The sequence below is a fragment of the Bradysia coprophila genome, unplaced genomic scaffold (assembly GCF_014529535.1).
Source record: "Bradysia coprophila strain Holo2 unplaced genomic scaffold, BU_Bcop_v1 contig_350, whole genome shotgun sequence".
Lineage (NCBI taxonomy): Eukaryota > Metazoa > Arthropoda > Insecta > Diptera > Sciaridae > Bradysia > Bradysia coprophila.
In genome coordinates, this window is record NW_023503608.1 from 11,077,058 (window position 1) to 11,102,362 (window position 25,305).

At 35.0% G+C, this 25,305-nt stretch overlaps 2 protein-coding genes and 1 long non-coding RNA gene across 5 annotated transcripts; 2 read left to right on the forward strand and 1 right to left on the reverse strand.

Annotated features, from left to right (window-relative positions):
- Positions 1 to 4,598: 4,598 nt before the first annotated feature.
- On the forward strand, positions 4,599 to 20,684 carry LOC119080983 (nitric oxide synthase, inducible-like). 2 transcript variants are annotated; one of them, XM_037189629.1, is made up of 12 exons: positions 4,599 to 4,693; positions 9,706 to 9,897; positions 9,962 to 10,104; positions 10,166 to 10,289; positions 14,163 to 14,287; positions 14,354 to 14,495; positions 14,557 to 14,743; positions 14,813 to 15,154; positions 15,213 to 16,515; positions 16,579 to 17,155; positions 19,554 to 19,557; positions 20,547 to 20,684. In XM_037189629.1, the coding sequence occupies exons 2-11, from the start codon at positions 9,736 to 9,738 to the stop codon at positions 19,554 to 19,556; spliced, it is 3,108 nt and encodes a 1,035-aa protein (XP_037045524.1). In that variant the 5' UTR covers positions 4,599 to 4,693; positions 9,706 to 9,735; the 3' UTR covers position 19,557; positions 20,547 to 20,684. The 2 variants fall into 2 exon arrangements, with proteins under 2 accessions (XP_037045524.1, XP_037045523.1); XM_037189628.1 differs by lacking the exons at positions 19,554 to 19,557; positions 20,547 to 20,684 and having other exon boundaries at positions 16,579 to 17,551.
- On the reverse strand, positions 13,461 to 13,802 carry LOC119080986. Its single transcript, XR_005088411.1, has 2 exons — positions 13,703 to 13,802; positions 13,461 to 13,644 (listed from the first exon to the last, which is right to left on the reverse strand). It is a non-coding gene; the product is annotated as an uncharacterized LOC119080986 (long non-coding RNA).
- Positions 20,474 to 23,362, forward strand: LOC119080985 (gamma-glutamyl hydrolase-like). 2 transcript variants are annotated; one of them, XM_037189631.1, is made up of 6 exons: positions 20,474 to 20,878; positions 21,531 to 21,811; positions 21,872 to 21,978; positions 22,040 to 22,137; positions 22,196 to 22,473; positions 23,286 to 23,362. In XM_037189631.1, the coding sequence occupies exons 1-6, from the start codon at positions 20,643 to 20,645 to the stop codon at positions 23,333 to 23,335; spliced, it is 1,050 nt and encodes a 349-aa protein (XP_037045526.1). In that variant the 5' UTR covers positions 20,474 to 20,642; the 3' UTR covers positions 23,336 to 23,362. The 2 variants fall into 2 exon arrangements, with proteins under 2 accessions (XP_037045526.1, XP_037045525.1); XM_037189630.1 differs by lacking the exon at positions 23,286 to 23,362 and having other exon boundaries at positions 20,475 to 20,878; positions 22,196 to 22,632.
- The last annotated feature ends 1,943 nt before the right edge of the window (positions 23,363 to 25,305 follow it).

Sequence of the window (25,305 nt, forward strand, 5' to 3'; positions counted from 1 at the left end):
GATTCCTAAAAATTCTTAAAATTCCTAAAAAATTCCAAAAATTCCAAAAATTCTCTAAATTCCTTAAAAATTCCCAAAATTCCTAAAATTTAGAAAAACTGAGTAAAACGTTCTATTTTCTGGATTTCTAATTCGAAAATTTAAAAAAATTAAATGAAAACAACATTTTAAATGAAATTTACTCAGATCATTTAAATTTTTTTGGTGGAACGTATTCAAGTTTCGATTTTACGTCGTTTTCCAACGATCAATAATAGACTGTTAACTGGGAACTATAAAAAAATAAAGACGAATATTTTAAGATTAATATTTCGATTATAACTCAGAGTTCAAAATAATTCAACAATATCCAAGACGTTCACGAAAAAAAAATTCTTTGAAACCCAAAAAAATTGCGAATTCATAGAAAACAAGACAAATGTTTACTCTTTTTTATGCTAGGAGTTCACAATAAAAAGAGAAACTAATTCTAAAGGCGCTGAAAACAACAGTCGTCACTAATCTAAACATTATACCGATTTTGAAATTGTTACGAAAATACGGTATTGCACTTTGTAGTATATTGATTGGTTATACATACATAATATACCAAGTACTCTGTAAGCATAGCCGAATTGCAGCTTTCATTCAACGCACTTCAAGCAAAAGCGCTTCGAGTGACAGCTGTCAAATAGAGTACATTTTGTATGAAAATTTCTTCCAGAATTTTTTACAGTGCCAAAATCTGTTTGATACACTGTCCCGTTTCAGAACTCCACTTAGAGTACCACTCATGCTTGAAGTGCGTTGTTGCAACCCAAAAACAGCGAAATCTTCTCAAAAAAGGAAGAGAAATTGAAAAATATCTTTCCTAAGAACTACGAAGTGAGCATTCATTTTTGTATCAGATTCTAATCTAATTTAAAGTAATTAACATATTTATCACGGTAGTGCATTTATATCGATATTTAAAAAAAGGAAGTGTTACTTGAAGTATCAAAAAATATTTCGTTTACAAGAACCGTTTCAACTTGTGTACCATTTGAGGGGGAAACAACCTGAAATGCAACTTATTTACAACTCATTTGCAACTCCTTTTTCTTCTACCGACAACTCTTTTTTTCATAAACATTTAACATTTAACCAGTGTATCCATAGATTTTTGGTTATGACAGTAACGTAACATTTGATAGGTTTTTGTAACCTTTCGTGAATGACCAACGCACTTCAAGCAAAAGTGATCATAGTCGACAGCTGCCAAATATAGTACTATTTTCCATACAATTGTTTTTTACCATGTTCCACAGATGTCTGACAAACTGCCAAGCTTCAGTACCATATTTAGAGTACCACTCATGCTTGAAGTGCGTCCAAAAAATACCGATAACAAAAACGTAATGAAAGAACCATTGTTTAAGGATGACGACCGGGCCTCACTATCTCAGTCGACCTTATACAATTATTTGCATATTAATACAAATGTGCCTATATAGTAGCTGATTTCGATGCAACAGCGGCAGAAAAAGACAGAAGACCGAAAGCTAACTCGAAGGCAAAATCGCAAAAGTGGTTCAAAGGAGTGTTTAAAAAAGCATATCTACGTAAAGCCATCGAACGTCAATCAAGAATTCAATTTTGACTTTCAAAACAAATATTGTATCTACATTTCAGTCAGTTCAACTTTTTTTTCGCTGAAGTAACTACCGTTTTTATTCATGCCACGTCACAGACCTAGAATAATAGTATATTACCACATAAATTGGTCATGAGCATCATTATCTCATGTTATACTTATTAGAGCGGAATCCAAAGAAAGGTCTTCTATATTAACCTGATTTACAGTGCATTTGAAGTATGAACTTTATTAAATAACAAAATAATAAATTCCAAGAATTCCCAAAAAAATCCTTAAAAATTCCTAAAATTCCATAAATTCCTAAAAAATTCCTCAAATTCCTGAAAAATTCCAAAAATTCCAAAAACACATTCTCAAAAATAGGCCCTGGGGAGAACCCTTATACCAGCACCATTCCGACTCCTCAAAAATAAAGTTCTTCCACGAAATATCGGCTTACTTACCAGAACAGAAGAAATTTTTCAAAAAAAAAATTGTATTTTCGGATATATTCGACTTTAAAGGTTTTAATATGAATGGCAAACATGATGAGACAAAGAAAATTTCTTAATAACGTAAATCGCACGGAGCCATTTTTTTCGACATATCGACCTGGACTAATTGAAACCAGGCGTCCCACTTGTCCGAAATGTCCGAAATTTTACACATTTGTCCGAAATGTCCGAAATTTTCTTCAAGATCTGACCGGATTTAAATATTGAAACTTATAAAAGACTCTACAAAAAAAATCGCCTGCGGCGCGCTTCATACATTTTTCAATTATAATTTCCGTGTACCAATTCTTTGTCTTAAAATTTATATCAACATAGATGAGGGAGTAAATTAATTTTACGTACATATGTACATATGTACAACCCTTTGAATTATTTGAATTAAGATTCGTCCATCAGTCAACAACAGTCATTCGCTAATTAAATAAGTGTTTTACTAAAAACGATTTTAATTTGATTAAATCGTTACTGAATTTGTTAAGGGTAGATTCCGCCAATAACGGTCTGTTGCGTTACAATTTTTAAGACTGAAAACTCTAGTTTCAAGAAAAAATCGTAGTTTCAGGCATTAGACTGATCCTGCCTCTATTGCCTCAAAGTGTTAAAAATTTGATCTGAGGTAACTGGTCATGCAAAACTATTGCAATTGGCGGAGGTCTGCATTTTCAAACCCATATTCTACGGGGATCTCCGCTATCAATTTTTTTTTCGCCAACAACGGATTTGTTCCATAGTTTTTCACGCTCTATCGTCTCCAGCAAGTTTTTTTTTCGTTCACCATAGAAACTCAGGCGTCGCTGATAGACGATTTTACAGATTTTAAAATTTACCATCAGCGAACCGGCGAGCCGCCCTTAACTTAAACTACTTTCATTTCACTCGTCACAATCCGAGCCTACACATAGATATTTTAATAATCGATGAGATAGACACGCTCTCCTGGTTTCTTCAGGATAACTTTAACTTCTGAAGACAGTCAAATTCAAAAAACTCTGCATCCCATATTGACAAATTTTTAAAGATTTTTTATTCAGTAAGGGAATTATCGATATTGTCGAATTTTTTAAGTTACTTGGAACTAAATAGAAAATTTTCCTGTCTGTGGCGTATCAAGCTTCTAAAAGTAAAAATACGACTGATGTTTTGAAGGTCGACGTATTAGGCATCCAGCACAAATTTGAAGTGCGTACATTACTAAACCAGTGTATAGTATGGCGTTTTACTTTACGAGCGAGGGAAAGGGTTTTCACTAGTGAGAGAAAGGCTACATTCCCTCACTAGTAAAGTAAAATACATTTCTAAGCATTAGTACAAAATTTTTGGAATTGAAGTCGTCTGCGGTAAAAAAGTATGTTGCCTGGAAGTTCAACTAGTTTTATTTGAAGAAAGCCTTTCTAAAACTTGTTCTTTCTTTTTTAAATATTTTCAGCCAGGTTTCAGTTAACCCTCAAATTTAACAATACTTTTAGTAAAACATTTTTCAAGTCCTATATACCAGTTAATGATCAATTCATGTCACGTCAAAATATACTCCAAACAAATTTTTGAGTTTAGAATTTGTCACCAAATTCTGCTGATATAAAACGTTGAAATTGGGTGAGGGAATGATTTTAAATATCTCACAGATGTTCTGCTGAGGATGATTGTGATGTTCTAGCAATCGAAATATATACAAAGTTTTGTGAGATAGAATAAATGTCTTTTGTTTTATTTCACTTAACAAAGTGAGTTCAAAAAACAGTGGAAAAAACAGAAAGAAACGATATCTCACAGACTATTCCTATTGCGATTCTTTAGTGAAAACTGGAAAACATTTGTCCGAAATTTTTTCTGGAAATGTCCGAAATTATATACAAATTGTCCGAAATGTCCGAATTTCGGACAGGGCAAAATTTAGTGGGAGGCCTGATTGAAACCTAAGATTAATAAATTGGTTCGGATTGACTCAAGTTGTCATGTCATCAAAAAACCAGTCAAAACCTCTTTTAGAAATAACTCCTAGTACATTATTGCTCGTCAACGAACCTGAACTCAAGAATTTTATTCCTCGTCGATTAAAACCAATTTTTATCTCGAACCAATGAAACCCACAGAAAGAATATTTTCCAAAAAAAAACTGGCCCTGTATAGTGGAAAATCACCCACTGATAGAATATCTCAATTGTCACAAGGACCGTTTTTGTATATATTAGAACAAAAAATAGGTGGTAAACAACAACAGATAACCAAAAATGAAACGCCAAACTGAACAAACTGACCATGCACAAAAAACATTAATATAAAATCTTCGGTAGTGTGCAGCAACAACATTACATTGTTAGCGTGATCGAATGCGTGATTTTGCTGTTTTTTACATAAGCCTTCGGCTATATATACTAACGCCGATTAGTTTTCCAGTTAAGTATTGTGGGGAATTCAAATTAGTCTTACTAAATCCTGTGAACAGTGAAGTAATAGTCTACTGATTTAACACTCAATTTAAAAAAAACAAATTAACACTAAGTGTATAATTTGAAAAGATTGAAATTTTTTGTGAGAATATTGAGTTCAAGTGGTTAGAATAACAGTCGATCTGGTATAAAAGAAGGTAAATTTATAAACATTTATTACAGAAATTATCACAAGCTAAAAACCAATCCAGTTTTTCGATAATGTTCACTAATAATGTTCACTTATATGTTGGGGGAATAAAAATCTTAAATTTAATTTTTCTCTGTCACTACATGAAAATGTATATGAAAATAGAACCAAAGTGTTAAGATTTGGAATAGTTTTTCACCATTTTTAAAGATTTTTTTTTTTAGTTTTCGAAGAATTTCTTTGATATCTAAGGATTTTCTTAGAAGTAGGAAGCCTCCTTTACATTCAATTCATAAGTATATTCCTTTTTGAAATCAGCAACTACAGTGAAGACCATTAAAAGATACAAGACTGAAGGCGTAAAGATCATTCAGATCGATTTAAATCGATTTTTTACTAAGTCAAATGGAGAAAAATGTAGACCACAACCAGATCTAGATTTTTCTCCATTTGGCCAAAAATGAGCCATCATTTTCTTCATGGTAAAAAATCGATTAAAAGAATGTCCTGGCCAGAAATATGTCAGTAAGTATTACGATTCTTTATTCATAAAGTCTCTTATGCAAGTTACGGCAGTATAACGATAGAAAATTGCAATAAACTTCAGTTCTTTTATGCTCTAAACAAATACCAGCTCGAACCATGTCATAATTCAGTAAAGGTATTTTTTCTTGCTGCAAAATAATATATTACAAATGCGACAAATGATGGAAATGACGTCTTGTGGTAATTTCACGCAAGAATTATTTGACCCATTGATAAGCAAAGTGTGCACAATCCCAGTCCAAACAAATAACTATAAGATCCGTATTGAACATTGAGTTGCATAATTTGAATTTCTGCAATGGCGCTGCGAAAAGTGAACTTTTCATGCGTCATTCGGGTGACGTTCGAGGAGTCTTTTTTTGTCTGTTTTTCTATATTGTCCTTTCCACTGATTTTCATATACACTTTTGAACCTTTGCAAATAAAAAACGCCGCCCTGGCCAAATTTCCAACCCCCGACACCAAAACGGAATGCTTATCGAGCAACACCTCCATTCGGCTATTGAGATATATAATTGCAGTGAACCAATTTTACAATCGTACATAGAAGCAATCTTCTTGATCGTTTCAGTTCATTCAGTAATATATATTTTGCATTTCAAAAGTTCACTTTTCGTAGCTGGTTGCAGAAAACGTTGTATGCAACACTTGAGAAACTATGTGTTTTTGTCACACGATGTGGAAAACATCACATCCATTTTTCAACTTGTTGTATAACTTACTATTAATTTGATGCTAAATTGTTTTTTTTGACGATTTCATAACGAACATTATGTTTAATTAATGAATCAATTCGATATGTTAATTATAATAGTTATTAATGCAATCGAGGCGCAAAGTACTTTATTAGGCTCTAGATGTGTAATTATGACAAGAGGCGCAGGCCGTGCGTTATACACATCGTGATCCTAATAAAGTACTTTGCATCGAGTTGCATACAACGTTTCTCGCAATTCCGGTCCATAATCATCACCTTTCCATGCATCCATTTAATGTCGTTTTGAAGGTATTTATTTCACTGTATTTCTGGACACAGTGCGATATTAACTTTTTTTCGCACGCAGTGCGATATCAAATTTTTTTCGCACGCTAAAGAACTATTACCTTCAACGAAGGCTAAATTTTTATAAATAAAAATCTTGCATTGACCCGAAATCGAACCCCCGACACCAAAAGGTTTTTGAACACAAAGCAGCGACTACAGCCATTCGGCTATATAGTCACACATTGACACAATTATACCGAACGTTTTGTTGAAGCGTATATACTAAGCATTGACTACTTGATTTCATTCAACGCGTCTCTTTACATCACATTGCAATGTGTATTATAAAGCAGCCTTCTTGATCGTTCATAGTACATTTTCTACCTTGGTGTATATTTCGAGAATAACTTCGTATGTACAATTGTATATAACGAGCGCCAGCGAGTGTATATACAATTGTACATAAGAAGTGATTCGAGAAATATACACCAAGGTAGAACAATGTTTTATCTCCTGCAAGCTGATATTTCATACATTAGCGAAATAACCACAAAAATTTGGATTTAAAATTAATTAATTAAGCATGTTGTTTTAAAACGCATTCACAACAAAAAAAACATCATACAGAGAATCATTTATTTACTTACTCACACACATATACTATCCACCTCAACATTTCGTTCAAATCACATCATTCCGACTACTCTGATTATTTGATCGATGTAGAAGTGACTAACGAACCACTACCGACACCAATTGTATCGCGTTATGTGATTTGTTGGCGTAGTGGTCAGCATGTTTGGTTGATATGCTGCTGGTCCCGTGTTCGCTTCCGCCGTTCGGCGATTTTTTTTTTTTCAAATATGTAGATGGAAAGTAAATTTACCCTAGGTGGGTTATGTGTGAATTATCCAATCGTATAGGCTGTGGTTATGTATGTGTTTGTGTTTATATGCAGAAACGCGTAATGTATGAAATATCAGCTTGCAGGAGATAAAATGAATTTCTGTATATACACAAGAATTTTGGAACAAAATGTAGGACATGTTTTGCATTGGAAAGGTGATTATGGCCAGAAATTGCGAAAAACGTTGTATCTACCACGGAGGTATGCCGGTATTTTTTCGCACTAGATGTCGATTGTCGACCCGAGGCGAAGCCGACCTACCTACCTACTTTGGTAGATAAATAACTATTATGCCACAGAGGCGTCTTAAGTTTGCAAATTTTGCATATTATGATCCTGAGTGGCATAAAGTACTGTCATTTAGCCTGTTATTTGTAAAAAATAAAAATACCACAGGGTGAGATAATAATCCTGTTGACATGAGAATTAATTATTGCTCGCAATAAATGTTCTTAAAATTATACTGCATTAAACTAGCGTTATCATTTTTCATTTTTTTTTTTCGTACTGATACAAAAATAGATTTTTCAGTGCCTGTCTATTAATGTTTCGTTTTTTATTGGTAGAATGTTGACTTTAAAATGATGAAAATTAGATTTCTGCAAGAAAATGAGAAAATGTTTTTCGAAAAGGGTACCTAAAAATGACCTTTGTAGACATTAAAAAAAAACGTTCCACGATATCTGAGCTGATCCTTCCCCATAGAATGTCTTTTTACACTTAATTTTTTTTTCCAAATTTTGTATGGATTTTCGCTGTGGTCATAAAGCAAAAATATCTTTTGTTGAAGGGGTACCTAAATAAATAGTATTGCTAGTAGTGATGGGACTTCCACGGGTAGCCGGGAAAATACCGCCGATGAACAAATCTGTTGGGGCGACGCCCCTACGGGAAACCAAGTTGTAAAGGATATTTTCGACAAATAAATAACAGTTCTTATTAACAATAATTTACTGAGAGTACAATATTAAAGAAATGAAAAAATTTCGCCTGCGGCACTGCTACATAAATTTGTTGTCTTGCAGGCCAAAAACCATTTATATCGTCTCGATCGAAACCAGTTTTCCGCATTTTCTGTTTCAACACTTCCACACGCCTCAACAAGAAATGTCCCTGTAAGACATTAACGTACTATTCTGTATAGCTTCAGTCCTAGCTAAAGTGTTTAAAGAGCTTTCAAGCACCTTCGGAGCACCTTATTTAAGTAAAAAATGACTTCAAAAAAAGTCAAACAAATTTCGAATGATTACCCAAAGAAATCTGGTATTTTTCCGTAAATTAATACTAATGATTTATATAGTACATTTTGAAACGAGCAATGAAAAGTTGAATTTGTCAGTAATAGTCGTAAGCGTATACTTACTAGGCGAACCCGAGTAAAACAATCCTACAACATAAACTGTAAAATTACACTTTCATTACGAGTTACGGACGATGTTCTTCCCCTGTGGAAGGAAACCACAAGACAGTACTAAAATCTTGAACCTTTCGTTCTAAGGTGCAGTGAGGAAAAATGACAGATTATCTAGGAGCAAAAAAAGAAATTTTGGTCGCAGTTTGCCCCCAACGAGTCGGAGAAAAGTTGGCGCGTCTGGATGGGACCTCAGAGGACTCAGAAAAACCGTTCCACTGTATCTGAGATGATCTGACGAAAAAACTTTTTTCTATTGAGATCCCCCGTGCAATCACTATCAATCTTATAAAAAAATACTAAGCATGTGACCAAACGATTATTTGTTTATATTATTTAAAAAAAAACTCTAGCAAAAAATACATTAAAAAATCTTATCAACCGAAGCAAAAAAAAATTGGAAAGCATGTGACTTACTTGTTTTTAATAATACAAATTTAATGATGCAAAAAGAATATAAAGAAGAATCTTATCAAATTTCGTATTTACAAAAAAAAAAGATGCGAACATGTGACTCTAAAATAACGATCCTAGGTCAACATTTTCACTTCGGTTTCGGTGGCTAGGATTACCGAACAATATTTGAAAATTCCCTCACAGTGATTCAATCGCACACTATTTTTTCAAATGTCCAAGGGCTCATTAAGATGTGTGCTCAAAAAAAAAAACTTATATGAACATTGATAGATGTTAGCTGATGTATGTAACACAATATTTTAGAGAACTGCTTGTCGCATGAACTTGAACGATGAGTTTCCTTTAAAAAATGTATTTGTTGGATAGTCAATGTCTTTCAGAATTTTTTGTGGAAACTAGCTCAAAAATGTTTAAGTGAGCCGTGAAAGGACTATGTTTATACAGACCCATAGATTAGAGAGTCCCTTTTAAATAACTTTGGCGAAAAAAGGTTCCAAACATTGAACCAATTTCAAGATTTTTAATTCGAGTCGAATGTGATTTAATCTTAACACAATTACCCTGAAATCTGTTAATGTTTGTAAATCTCAATATTACTTTTACATTTTATAAGTTGACCTAAATATTACAAGCGATATCGCAAATGCTCATTGAATGAGAGAATAAAATATTGCTTTCAGTGAGTGAGTGAAAGCTTTTTGCTTTTTAGAGTTCTCTTTGCTTAACAATTTATTAAAATATTGTGTTTTTCAGGTATATTCTGAAAGAAGAACAGATTCAAAAATGAGAAAAGAGAAGACAATTGTACGACCTACCAAAGTGTCTAACGAGCCAAAGACACGCAATATCTACAACGGTGATATTGGAAAAAAGACAGAACTGGTTCGCGTAAAGAACTTTATATCGCAGAAACAACTTCCGGACACTCTTCATTTGACGGCAAACGTAAGCAATTTTTTAAAACCAAAAACGGAAAGTTTTAATAAAATCTTTGAAAATCATCAACCAGCGTTCCGCATGTCCTGGAACTGTATGTCTCGGATCATTGATGCAGAATTCTGGATCTAGGAAAGATAATACGCGAACGAATACCGAAATTTTTTCCCAGGCAGTGAAATTTATCGAGGAATATTATATGCAACAGAAGAAAACGTAAGGAAATTCCGAATTTAAGGACTGACTCAATAATGAACAAATATTTGAATCTTTGCAGTGTTGATGAAGTAGATATTCGTCTTGACCAAATTTCGCTGGAGTTGAGTGCAACTGGGACTTACACGTTAACTTCCAAAGAATTAGAATTCGGGGCTCGCACAGCTTGGCGTAATGCATCACGAGTAAGCGAATATATTTTTAGAAACTAGAAACTGGTGATCATTTGTTATCTACAACGAAGACAAGAAATAAGCGCTTGGCTCTGGCCAGTGCTCCTTTTATATAGCAGAAAGTATAATTTAACTAAAGAAGTAGACGATCATAATAACAAGCAACAAGCTAGATGTAATCGAGACAAAGAATAACAGATTTAATCGTTGTTTTCCTTTTCGCTTGCCGTTTCTAAGAGGTTAAAAACATAAAAAACGCATGACGAAAATTGAAAGTTATGTTTAATTGTAGCTATTGACCTCGAATTCAAAACGGATCATGTTGAACTTAAATTTTTAACTTCCGGGCTACAATTAACGTCAGTGAAATGTAGATATGAATTTGCTGCGCTGTTATTCAGCTGGTCCACTCATACGTACGAGCGTTTTAGTTTGTATTTTTTGAAACAAATACATGTCTACATTTCACTGACGTCGAAGAATCTGAAGATTCGTCTGTATTTAAGTAAGCTCAACGATCGATAGACTAGAGAAATGGATAGCATTTTTGATACTGCGCTTATTTTACTATGTGTATCCAGTAAAGGCCATCACGGATCGGTTAGACTTGATGAATCGATTCAAATTAACTGTAGCTGTTGATATTTGACTAAGTGAGTCATGATTCAAATAAATTTGTTTCAATGAACGCGGTTTATAAGCTTTAATCAGATAGGCATAGATCGACTCGTATTAACTTTTTATTCGTCTTTTTTTCTGTCGAACTTCGAGCTTTATAGACTTTATAATGAAAAGAAAAGCTTCTGCTGGTCCAATACCAGTAAAACCCACTAAAACAAATGAAGAAGTAATTGAAGATGCACTACCAGAAGAAAATATTCCAATAGATGATGAATACGACCCTGAAAGTGTACCAACTGAAGACGATTCATCATCAAATGGCCCTGCCAAAAAGAAGAAAAGATATAGTACTGTGTGGAAACATTTCTCTATCGAAGTCAAGGACGAAAAAAACGAATTTGCAAATTGCAATTACTGTCAAAAGTAAGATTGTTCGGTATCAAATTTGCTTCCAAATAAATACACACAAATATGCAGGAAGTATCCACTTTCTGGTAAGAGTAATGGAAGCACTAGTAACTTGATTCGGCATCTTAAGAATGTTCATCCTGACATTACCCTTTCGACAGTCTCAGAAGAAATTGAAATCATTGTAAAGGCTTACCTAACATAATTGAAATCATTTAATAAGCTTAATTCATTTAGGAGTTCTCGCAAGAACGCTACCGGGATGCTTTAGTAAAGTGGATTGTTACGTGCAACCAGCCATTTTCTGAAGTGGAACAAGAATCGTTTCTTGAAATGATCAAAATATTAAATCCTGCTGCCATAACAATTTCTAGTCCGACTGTCAAGAGAGACATTATCAAAAAATTTGAGGATAAAGTGAAGGTTATGATTGCATATTTGAAGAAGGTTCCTGGAAAAATTTCCTTTACGATTGATGCATGGACATCACAAAATGTCCTTCCCTTTGTGGCCATAAGGGCTCATTGGATTAATTCAGAATGGGTTTATGAGACCGTGTTATTAGATTTTCTCTACATCGATGGCTCACATGATGGGAAAAAATTTGCAGACCTTTTTCTGAAGTGCTTGGACCGCTTTGAAATACCTTTTTCTAAAGTGCTTGCCTTAACAATGGATAATGCGTCTCCAAATGATACATTTATGGAGTTTCTACGCAGGCATGGAATAGAAATCGGAGTGGATTTGTCGGCTTCAGCAAATAGAGTTCGTTGCATGCTTCATATTCTGAATTTGGTGGTGCAGGATATATTGGCATTTTTGAAAATTCCGTTGAATTATGATGAAGACGTTTTAATTGAAGAGAAAAAAGAGGTTTGCGTCAGAACTTTCCTTCCTGTTTTTTTTTTTTATTTATTTATTTTGGGGCTTTCTTATCTTAGGATATTTCTATTACTGAGGATGAGGAGGTAGAAAGCGATGAGGAGGAAGATGTGTCAAGCATGCCAACTGTTCCAAAATTGAGAAAACTTGTCAAGAAAATACGTAAATCTCCGCAAATGCGTCAGAAAATGGAAAATCATTGCAATTTCTATAACATGCAATATCTTGTTCCTATTATTGACGTTGTAACCCGCTGGAATTCTACGTATCAAATGTTGCAACGGGCCGATTTTTTGAAGACACCTTTGCGGGCTCTCTGTCTGAGCGAAAAAAAATTGAATAAATTTTTGATGACCGAAAGAGAGTGGAATGATCTGAATTGTATACAAGTTCTATTGGCAAAGTTTGACCGTTCGTCGCAATTACTGAGTATGCAGCGACATCCAACGATTGCCGCGTATATTCCGACGTTAAATTGGCTGCTTCAATCCTTGCAAGATTTTATTTCCGCAAATCCTGGTCCTATGGGAGATGCAGCGGAAAACGGTCTTGAAAAACTAAAGAAGTACGAAGCAGAAATCGCCATAAGATCGTCATTGATTCCATATGTCGGTACGTTTTTAAATCCAGCCCTCAAAATGAATTACTTCAAGGAATATGCTAACAACAAAACGTACCACAAAGAAATCCAAAAAACGATATCTGAACTGTTTGAAAAAAATTATGCAAATAACGGAAATGTTGCTTCAGAATCGCCATCCGACGAAATTACTGACGAATTCTTTCTGCATATGTTTAAACGAGGCAAAACTAACAAGCCGCCTAAAGAATTCCAACATTATCTTGGGTCACCCCTATCGAATGTTAAGGTTGACGTGTTGGACTTTTGGCGATCTCAACAGCATGAATTTCCTAACCTATGCAATATGGCTCGAGATTATTTGGCAGTACAAAGCTCGTCTGTGTCAGTTGAGCGTGACTTTGCCGGCGGAGTCGATTTAGTTACTGCTACACGATGTTCATTACGTGCAGCTACTATAAGGGCGTGTATGTGCCTAAAGAGTTGGCTGAAAGTTGAAAGAGACCAAACCCGCAAGTACTTGGATAATCCGTTGTCTGTTGAATTACTGATTGAACATATTTGTTTCCAGCTGATGCTTCATCTTACATTGTGCGTGTGTGATTCTTCATTTTTGTTGATTGTTCGGCGTGTCGTTTCGTTTTCTTTTCTTTCAATTTTTCAGTGTTTTCAAGGTAAACAAAATGATCCTAAAGTTTGCATTTAATCACAATTATTTACTTTAGATTTAAATGATCCTCGGTAATTCTACAAAGGCAGCTAACGTTTTGGTCGTAAATTTTGTGGCTGTCCAGAACAACATACAACCATTTTGCGCAGATCATTCCCATACGGGCCAAATCCGGACCAAAAAACATCTATTATTGAGCTTGTAAACTGTGTGTATTAAAAACAGATTAGTTTCCCGAAATCTTTTCGTTTAATTTTAACTCACTGATTGCGGTTTGTGAAATTCCACTCCGAATTTAGAATTATAAAAATATAGCTGACATTGCAGCATTTCAAGAAATTTTGAAAGACAATGTGATGAGTTAGTGTGTGTGTAGTGCGTTTATGGCATATGGTCACTTTAGGATGAATGCGTTCACATAAGTCTTATTTAAATGCGAGTTCTGAATATTATTGCAACCGAATCACTCACCAGGCATGACTCGGGAATAGTATACTCGGTTAGTCTTTAAATATATTTTTACCGATTTAATTTTTTTGATTCGGATAATTCGATAACGTGATTCAGATTGAATCAAATACGACTCGTGTCGAGTCTTAGTATCCAGTATGCCCATACATAAACCAGAAGACTTTTTCATTATTTAATGCTACGACTTTCAGAAGATCCTTACTACCAACGATGTCTTCAGTTTTTCTTTTCTTATGAGTTCTTATTTTTACAGTGCATCGGTCGAATTCAGTGGCAAAACCTAAACTTATTTGACGCTCGTCATGTTCGCACCACTAGAGATATGTTTGAAGCGGTCTGCAAGCATATAGAGTTTGCAACCAACGAAGGAAATATTCGGTAAGAAGTCAATCAATTCAACGTCTCGATGCATGTCGATCAATAAATGTCATTTCAAAACTACAGATCTTGCATCACTGTTTTCCCACAACGTGTTGCCGGTCGAGACGACTTCCGATTATGGAATCCTCAACTCATCAGTTATGCCGGTTATTTGCAACCGGATGGCAGTATAATTGGTGATCCGTTTCGAGTTGCCCTGACCAGAGTAAGTTGGACGGAATTAGTTGAATTTTGAACAGAAACTTATCCAATGTTGAACGAAACAGATATGCGAAAGACTTGGATGGAAAGGTAAAGGTGGTCGGTTTGATGTGCTGCCTTTGATTTTTTCGGCTCCAGGCGAATGTGCAAAGTTTTATGAATTGCCGAAAAATATCGTGCTAGAAGTCGAACTTGAACATCCAAAATACGACTGGCTTGCTGAAATGAACTTGCGCTGGTACGCGCTACCAGGTTAGAACTCATTGTAAAATTTGACCTAATCCGGAACGTCTGACCTTACCAAAACTTAACACTTTTTAGCTGTGTCAGATATGTGCTTCGATGTTGGTGGCATTGAATTCTGTGCTGCCCCATTCAATGGTTGGTACATGGGAACAGAGATCGGTGCCCGTAATTTCTGCGACAAGTACCGGTACAACTTGTTACCGGAATTTGGCGAAAAGATGGGCCTATCGGTTGACGATCCAACGTCGCTGTGGAAAGATGAAGCTCTACTGGAGGTCAACAAAGCTGTCGTTTATAGCTTCGCAAAGAATAGAGTTACACTCGTTGATCATCATACCGCATCGCAGCAGTTTATGCAACACATGCAAAACGAAACGAAAAAGCGAGGCGGTTGTCCAGCTGATTGGGTTTGGATTGGTACTAATATAGACATTGTAAATCGTTCCGCATATTCTGATGGTTCCTTTTTCATTAGTTCCGCCAATGTCCGGATCAGCAACGGAATGCTATCACCAGGAAATGGTCAACTACCATTTGAAGCCATCATTCGAATACCAAGAACCGGCGTGGAGACATTATGAATGGAAAAAAGTTGAGATAAAAACCAAATTGTCGGTTGTTGCACGTACAGTTCGTACTTGTGTGCGGCTAATGAGGGCGATTATTGCAAATCGTGTAAAGGCAACGATTTTGTTCGCTACGGAAACAGGTCGTTCTGAAATTTTTGCTGAAAAAATTTGCCAAAAACTCTCGTCGTCATTAAATGTTGAGCTGATCTGTATGGACAATTATGATATCAACCAGTTGCCCGAGGAACGATTGCTTTTTGTGGTGGCATCGACGTTTGGCAACGGTGATCCACCAGACAATGGAAAATCATTCTGGAAATCACTCTGCAACATCCAAAAAACGAGAAGCGATTTCAATCTGAACAACTTGATGTTCTCTGTTTTCGGTTTAGGCTCTTCGCTCTACCCGAAATTTAACGCTTTTGCTAAAAATATTGACAAAAAATTGCGAGAGTTGAACGCCAAATCGTTGAAACCAATTACAACTTCTGACGAAATGAAAGGACAGGAGAAACTGTTTTCGGTCTGGTGTGACGTAGTTTGCTCCAAAGCACTCAACGTTTTTGGTGTGATAGAAACTGGCGATGTTGATCACAACGACGATGAGATTGTAATTGACGATACTGAATCCTTTGGAACTGAAGTATTTGATGGTTCACGATATCGTGTCATAGTCCTGGACAATGTTAAATCTGTTAAAGAACAAAAATACCAATCGGGCCTGGCAGCAGTTCATAGCGATCGCCGCTATCCGCCTTTATTACCCATGAAAGTAGTGTCACGGAACTATCTTCAACCATTCGACAATAAATTCGATAAGCAGTCAATGTTGGTTCGCCTCCAGCCGATGAACCTAGCACAACAGCTATCATACAAACCAGGCGATCATCTAGGCGTGTTTCCTCGGAATTCACCAAATGTTGTAGATGCATTAATGCAACACCTCCGCGATACACAGTTAGTCAATCCACAGTACTTGGAGAGTGCTGTTTTAGAAGTGCAGCATACAAAAGATAACATCAACTGGATATCACAAAACCGGCTACCACCAGTTACACTACACGAAGCATTAACATGCTACTTGGATATAACTTCAACACCAGGACAACGATTCCTCGCGTCGATGTCGATGATGGCTACTGACGAAGCTGAAAAAACCCGCTTGAATCAACTCGCTCAAGTACCGGAAGAGTACAAAAAATGGATAATGTGAGTGCTGAAATAGCATGCAACATCCCAACATCCGACCCTAATCAAAATTTTCCTTTTCAGGTCAAATTATCCAAGTTTGCTTGATGTACTACTCGAATTTCCATCTGTACGCATTACACCCGAATTCTTACTATCACGTCAACCATTATTAGCTCCACGCCTATACTCAATCAGTTCCTCATTAAGCGCCCATCCCAATGAGGTTCAGCTAACGATGTCTTTAGTTCAGTTTTCCGCTCACAAAGGTCCTGCCGGTGCAAAGAAATTCGGAGTTTGCACATCATTTTTCGATAGACTACCAGAACATAAAGTTCACTGCTTTGTACGTCCGTGTGCCAGTTTCCGATTGCCTGATGACAGTTCAGTTCCTATTATACTTATCGGTGCTGGATCTGGAATTGCACCTTTCCGCTCATTCTGGCAAGAACGCGAAGCGATAGCCAATGAATCGGGAAACAGCTCTCTGGGCAAATGCATTTTATTCTTCGGATGTCGATCAAGGGACATTGACTACTTGTATGAAGAAGAACATGCGAAACTTCTCGAACGGGGAATTTTACACAACGTTTTCGTCGCTTTGTCACGCGAAGACAGAAGAATCTATGTTCAAGATGAAGTGTTCGAACAACGATCTTTGGTATTAGATTTACTGGAGCGACAAGGTGCTCATGTGTATGTTTGTGGTGATGCTGCAATGGCGGATGGAGTACGAAAATCGCTACAGAAGGTGTACACTAGCGCAGCGTCTTATAACGAATCAGAAGCTGAAAATGCTGTCGACGATTTGTTCAACGATAACCGGTACCACGAAGATGTATTTGGAGCGTTGCATTCCTTTTAGGTTTTAGTCATTTAGATTTAGAGGTAAGGCTGAATGGAACGGTTTACTATTTCGTAAGTGGTAGGTGGCATCGTTTTACTTAATTTAATATTTCATTATTCAAGTGATTTAAGCTGCAAGTGCTAGTATACATACTATTAGGGATATAATTATAATTTCCATATTCTTATATTAAACAATTTTTCATAAAGATAAGCAATTGGTTTTGGTAAATTTATTTTCTTTTCCATTACATCGTTCTGTTTCTCGTTTTTATTTTAGCTTAATACATTGCCGAGAATCAATTTGCCAAAACTAACGCACTTCAAGCATGAGTGGTACTCTAAATAGAGTACTGAAACTGGATATTGTAAAATAGAGTACTTTCTGCAGCTGACCACTATGATCACTCATGCTTGAAGTGCGTTGGCCAAACTCAAAAAATTCAGTCAATAAACTCTCTGGTAAAGTGTTTTAGACAAACAATCAAAGAATTAAGAATCGTTTAAAACAGACCGTGACAGTAAATTACTTGGTTAGAAACAGTGCTAATTTTTTAAAACGTTTTGTCGATTGGTATTTTGTATCTTTATTCGGTTTGACTTTCTGCTTCACATAAAATTTACCCGCCCTACCGTAGAACGCATATAAATTGCAAAACTACCACACATTGTCGTCCCTGATGGAATTATAAAGATGAACTCCGAAGTTTTGGAATTTAGCGGAACGAAACGGTGTCTTTAGGTACTCTAGTGATAACGTTACTTGGAAAGACTAATTTTCGTCGTCGTTTTATCGCGTATTTGACTATGACAAAGAATTGGCCCTTATTGTCGTCTTTTAAAGTTTATTTTCAGCTTAATTAGTCTAATAGCCGTGCGCTATGGGTGAGTTCTACTGTTGCATATAGTCCGTTGCCAAATTGTAACGTTAAGGCCCGTCATTGGGAAATGACAGGACAGTTTCCCGAAAATGTATATAAAATTTTATCACAAAAATTCACCGAAAAAGTTTAAAGAAACTCACCTCTTATGCTTTCCATTGTATTCGGGCATAGTCTCTTTAGGTCGCCAAGGCATATTTGAACACTAAAACACTTTTTTTTTGTTTTGTCGCGACAAAAACACAGAAAATATTTCGACACAACTGTGACACTCCGCTACTGTAAGTACTAGAATCAATGTTTGCTGTGTTCACTTCGGCGGTAAAATATTTTCATTCAAAAAAGTGTTGGACATTTAAAAACAATTGCGCTGAGCGTAAATAAATGTTCGTTCCTTTTTAGTAAGCTAAGAAGACTTGTCTAATTATTATCTTTGAATAAAAATATCGGCTGAGTTCTAATAATTCTCCGCTGAGCTCTAATAATTCTTCGCTGAGCTTTAACAAACCTCCGCTGAGCTCTAATAATTCTCCGCTAGGCTTCAGGAAGTGTTCGTTAGGCCTCAGCAAGTTGCAGGAAAGCTTAATGGAGCGAATCGGACACTCAGCGGAGATCTGCCAAAGCTAAGTGGAGTCTTATTAAATCATAGCAACAATTATTAGGTATCCGCTGATGCTTATTGAGTGTTCGCTTAGCTTCATTGCCTTACTACAACGTGCTAAGGTCTGACGGACTCTTACTGAAGCCTAGCGGAGAATTATTAGAACTCATTAGAGGTTTGTCAAAGCTCAGCGGAGAATTATTAGAGCTCAGCGGAGGTTTGTTAAAGCTCAGCGGAGAAATATTCGACCTCAGCCGATAGTTTTGTTCGAATAGGTGGCATAATTAGACTCAGCGAAGTCTTGTTAGCTTACTAAAGAAGTGGGAGGGGTTACAATTTTAATAAATGTCTACCATCGTTGAAGTGTCGGACACTTTTTTGAATGAAAATTCATTCTAGTCCTTATAATAGCGGAGTGTCATTCGGTGAATTTTTGTGATAAAATTTTCCATACATTTTCGGGAAACTGTCCTGGCATTTCCCAATGACGGGCCTTAAAAAAGCCAAACTACATATGTCAGATTCACGGACATTTGCAAAAAGATATACCTTTGGTATATTTTGGCAAATTTTTCCAATCAAATTTACCCGGTGAGAAATGACTAGTCATCTCTTATTGTCGAAAACAACGACAAAAATAAATCGTGACCTCAGGCTAGATTTTAGCCGCTATAACACTACAGCAAAACTAATGAAGTACAAGATTTGACATTAAACACTACCGATACAAGTAACAGATGGAAATGTTAAAGTTAAATTCTAAAAAGACTATTATACATACAGTTGTGTACAGCATGCTACCAATACGAATTGCTCACGGCAGAGTAAAATTAACCAGGCAGGAGCGGTTCATTTTCGAAACGTCAAATAAGGGACCTAATACATTGTATGAAAATGAACTCAAATGAACACCTAAATCGAATATTCGCAAAAAATATAGAGCTACTAGATTATTCAGGTCCCTAGTCAAAACAGCGCTCTTTACTCGTGCGAATTGCTTCATTATTGATTTTAAAAAGATAAGAAATTTTAAACTTTACGACCTTTTCAATACTTTTTCTTGCTCACGGAACAATTATCAGTGCAGATTAAATTTTTACTCGAAGTCCGGTTGGAGACGTTTGAATAAAGGGATATATACCATGCATGTCACAGCATAATATAATGACTGTATGATTTAGGAATTTTTATCAGTTCTGACGTATTTACAGCAAATTCGTGGGAATAATTATGGAGAACATTCATACCACTTCAAGGGATAATAAATTGAAAAATCAACAATTTTTTTCGAAAACTAGAAAATTCTTTAACAGAAAATTCTCAAAACTTTAAAAGAAAATCCTTAAAAATTGATGAACATCCAGCAAAAATGGTAAAGAAGATCCTCAGAAAATCATTGAAAATCCTCAGAGTAATTTCTTTTGTCAAAAAATTAAAAAAATATCCGCCCTTTGTTAACAGTTTTAAGATGAAACTTTCTTTTTTTAACTACAAAATGTACATCTTCCTCCGATGACAAAGCTTGTTATTTTAGTCAAAGTTGCTTAAAATTTATTTGACACCCTACAAAACAATCTTATCAAACATTTGAATAACATACGACTACATTTCGTTAACTTATTCTGTGTTCGTTTTCGTTGTTATCGCCGACTTGACCCGGCATCAGTCCATTCAGTCTGCATCAACATATGGTTCTGAACTGAATGAAACGTATACAGATCGTATACAATTCGGCGATAATTTAACAATTCAATCGGTCATTTCACTTTCATTCATTGAATGCTCTTTGCATTTGTCGTAATTTTTAATTAAAAGTGATCATGCCGAATATTATCGCTATTCTTGTGTGTGTTGTGGTAGTAACAAGTTTCGTTCAATGTCAATTCTTAATCAAGGCAGATGTAACGGAAGAGAATGATTCGCCGATTATTGGTGTCTTAACACAGGAGATTTCCTATCATTTAAATTCAAAGTGGCCGGGCGAGTTTAAGAGTTATATTGCTGCGTCGTATGTTAAATTTGTTGAAGGAGGAGGGGCAAGAGTCGTACCGATATGGTAAGTATAATTGTGCAATAAATTTTAAATGGAAGAACCATTAACGTAGGATACGATCAATTTCTTAACAAGCAGCTGTTAGATCAAGCTAAAACGAATGACTAATAGATTGTTTATTGTACACCTACTTTTAGCATTCGAAAATCATTATTGATAATTCAAAAGCCTTAAACCACTTACATTAAATGCCAAACAATATCTGATAAGTGTTGTCTACTAATAAATTCAGAAGTATGTTCAAAATGAAACTTAAATACAGATTTGTCTTATCTGACTAACATGCAATTGAAACTGTCGATCGATGATTTTTAATTTCTTTAATTTGGGTAATTTATTGAACGAATTCAATAATGATGAGAGTTCTGTTTACAGTATGATGAGAACGACGATAAGAATATATGATTTATTTGAAACGGTTTTTAGTCTAAAATGTTTGATTCAATCTTAATCTTTCACAGACGGCAACCATATCATTAGGATAGTTATCGAATCTACTATTGTCAACTGACTGAAATGAAATCTTTGACTTGATTTGTTTTAACAAGCATTTTGCTATTTATATAAAACGACTATGATTTACTAGTTGACTTCTAATCCAGAAACGTTCAAACGTTCTCACTGTCGAGTCCATTACATTTTCTTTTCCATTTAGGATCGACCGACCAAAGTCCTACTACGAGGGTATTATGTCAAAAATTAATGGAGTTCTGTTTCCCGGTGGAGCGACCTGGTTTAACCAGACAAATGGCTACTCGGAAGCAGGACGACACATTTATGACATAGCTATGGATATGAATGATCGTGGTGAATACATGCCAATATTTGGAACGTGTTTGGGTTTCGAACTTTTGACATATTTATCCGCTAACAGTTCTGAGCTTCGTGAGAATTGTTACTCGGATAGACAAGCATTGCATTTGGAATTTGAAGAAGGTCTGAATATCTAATCGTAGATACGTAACGGAGATTGTCTAACAAATGCGATTAAAACAGATTTCAGAAACAGCAAACTATTCGGGTCGTGTCCTGACGACATTGTGCAGATATTGTCGTCAGAACCGGTTACAGCAAATTTTCACCAATTTTGTGTTACAAAAAAGGTTAAAGAAATTTGAATTTGAAAATTTGAATTAAAAACACAAATTGAAATTCACTTTACAGAATCTAACGCTATTTGGAATCGATGAAGAGTGGAAAGTGTTGTCTGAAAACAATGATTTCAATGGCCAAAGATTCATATCATCATACGAGCACGTCAGGTAGCTTATTGCTAAATGAAATCTGTATTCTAGTTCTGTATTCGCCATTTCCATTCAGATATCCATTTTATGGCATTCAGTTTCATCCAGAGAAAAATATCTACGAATGGATTATCAATCGTAACATATCGCATACGCCCAATGCGATCAAAGCTGCACAATATTTCGCATATTTTTTCGTGGACGAGGCACGCAAAAACTTCAATTCATTTGATAGTGTCGACGAGGAAAACTCAATGCTCATTTACAATTACCAGACAAATTTCACAGCGCTTGTAAAGTCAGCTTTCGAACAATGCTACTTGTTTGATAGTGAAACGGACTACATTCCAATCGGTAAAGAAACATTGAATGAATCCAGTTCTGCATGCTTCGGGATAACTATTAATTACGGATTAACTGCTACTATCGTCGCCATTTATACGCTCATGACAGTTTACTAAAAGTTTATTGCATGAATTTTACTAACAAAATACATTAAAATTGAAAAAGAAATTTTATTCAATTTGCTTATGCGTTGGATGTCGAAGCTAATGGAAAAATTGTGTTCTTACATTTTTTGAAGAAATTGTTGATTTTGGATCGATAAAACTTTTCGTGTTTCAAGCACTTCAAGCACTTTCGGTATCAAAAAAAGTCACACCAAAAATCTGCTTTTCATCTTTTTATCCCTAGTTGTGTAAAATACTATCACCTTACCAGGGAGGTAATGCGGCTCTTTTTCCCCTAGGAAATACACGGAAAATAATTTGTTTTCTCGTATCACGATGAAGCATCGGGCTGAAGCACTAGGATAATTTTTCTCATTCGGATAGCAAATTACTTTCCTTGTATAGTAACCTACTAATTAATGGTTAAGTGTACATCCATGAGTTATCCTGTGTCTTACAAGGGGAAATGTTGTGTCGCTATACTCTGACAAAGGTGAGGGTCTATTTCTTATGACACGTGGATATTATGTATTTGGACACCTATACTCTTCTTTATCTAGTATATAGGTGAGTACCCTAAGCTTGAGATTCAAGTAAATGTTATATGCACGTATATGCAATAATTACACTTTCTTTTCAAAACATAGATTAAATAATATGAATACGACAGATAAATAATCGAAATTTTCTAACAATTTTTTTCCTTTGCATTTTCAGGCACTATAAACAAAAACAAAAGAAATGGCAAAAGAAAAATCATTTCATAGAGTAGCAGTGGTTGAAAAAAATGAAAACCGATTCTATATTGTAGTGGGTTAAGCCCACTGGGTTTTGTTTTTATCCCTTTATTTGTTCCACATGCATTCTATCACATAACACTAGTATTCCCTCTACGTTGTCTATTTCACGCGAACGAGTGCATCAACTCTCTTATTTCTCTAGCGTCCAACTGAAGCCAAAGAGAACGATGTGTAACGAATTAAACTACAGAACGGAAACCACGTAAAAACTTAATTTGAGTTACAGTTTGTTCAAAAATGAAATGCACAGTTTTTAGTATTTCGAGACATTTCAAAATTTCAATCTGTCAGATAGTAAAGGATGCGTTTAATTAACCGGCGCATTAACAGATTTGAAATTTGAATGGTTTTTTCCACAGCTACAGATTTTTGCATGTTAAGTTTCTTACATTTTTTGCAAATAGCATTTTAATAGTATGAAACTTAGATTTCGTCAGAAGAATTTGCGAACGGAAAAATGTAAATTAATTTTTAGTCTGAGTATTGTTCTACATCTATAATTTCTCTTAGATCGTGTCTTTATTCAAAGAAATCGATGGTGTTGTACAGCGGCTAACTGTTCAACTTCAATTAGCAGCAAAAAATCATCACGGAAAAAAATTCAATTATTCTAAGCAAATTTAATGTTGAAAATTTGGTTCGAATATTTAAATATTTGTCACAAATATTTATGAGAAATAAATTCAAAATTATTTGTGACAAATATTTTAAATTATTTGTCACAATTTTTTTTAAATATTTATGACAAATAATTTTGAATTTATTTCTAATAAATAATTTAAATATTTGTTGCAAATTTATAAAATATGTGTCACAAATAATTTAAATATTTGTCACAATAAATTTGGAATTTATTTGTCACAAATATTTAAAATATTTATAACAAATAATTTAAAATTATTTTATATTTTATATATTTGTGCCAAATATTTATATATTTGTAGAAAATAATTGTTGACAAATTTTTTTTCCCTGATGCTTATTCGTGTTTCCAATATCGTCACTTCAAGTGCTGATAAAACTTCTTGTAAAAAATTTGCTAAATGTATGAAGCAGACGGTCTTTCTACAGATTTGATTATTCAAAGACCATCGATTTGTTTGAATAGAAACACGATCTAGGAGAAATCATAGATGTAGAACAATACTCAGACTCAAAATAAATTTACATTTTTCCGTCCGCGAATTCTTCCTACGAAATCTAAGTTTCCTACTATTAAAATGCTATCTGCAAAAAATGTAAGAAACTTAACATGCAAAAATATGTAGCTGTGAAAAAAATCATTCAAATTTCAAATCTTTTAATGCGCCGGGTAATTAAACGCATCCTTTACTATCTGACAGATTGCAATTTTGAAATGTCTCGAAATACTAAAAACTGTGCATTTCATTTTTGAACAAACTGTAAGTTTACAGTCTTGCCAGCTTCACAATAAAACGTGAACTTAAACCAATCAATAAAATTGCTCGTGAATTCACCGATTCGTTCCAAGAAGCTGCGGGAATTTGCTCATAGATAGGCCTCAGAACCAAACAGCTAAAAGTTTTGGCTAATACTTAAAACATCTAATTCCAGTCATTGAAAGTGTATCTAAAATTCAACGAAATCAATGCTAACTTTTTGCGATAACTCGAAAAATTAAAACAAAGTTCTGTGAACAATAATCTTTCAAAATTAAAATTATACACAAAAATGTGCGCCAACAATGCGAATTGAATGATTAAAGTGTGAGCACTCCAAACTTTTCAGATGCATACACGGCACAATGTTTTCTACTTCTATATGACAACCGTCCTCACTTGCCCACAAATGTTCTAAGTGATATTTGGACCAAAATATCAGAGCAATCTTCACCAAAATTTAGAGAATTAAAGTTCCCCAAGACTTTTAGTGGTATTCCCCAAAAAAAGTTCAAAAAGGTAATATTTACTATGAAA

Coding starts and splice junctions, on each gene's coding strand:
- LOC119080985 (XM_037189630.1), top strand. CDS start 20,643: ATGCCGAATATTATCGCTATTCTTGTGTGTGTTGTGGTAGTAACAAGT. Junction 21,979..22,039: donor AATTTTGTGTTACAAAAAAG/GTTAAAGAAATT, acceptor TTCACTTTACAG/AATCTAACGCTATTTGGAAT. Junction 22,138..22,195: donor TCATCATACGAGCACGTCAG/GTAGCTTATTGC, acceptor ATTTCCATTCAG/ATATCCATTTTATGGCATTC.
- LOC119080983 (XM_037189628.1), top strand. CDS start 9,736: ATGAGAAAAGAGAAGACAATTGTACGACCTACCAAAGTGTCTAACGAG. Junction 14,288..14,353: donor ACCAACGAAGGAAATATTCG/GTAAGAAGTCAA, acceptor TCAAAACTACAG/ATCTTGCATCACTGTTTTCC. Junction 14,496..14,556: donor TTCGAGTTGCCCTGACCAGA/GTAAGTTGGACG, acceptor TGAACGAAACAG/ATATGCGAAAGACTTGGATG.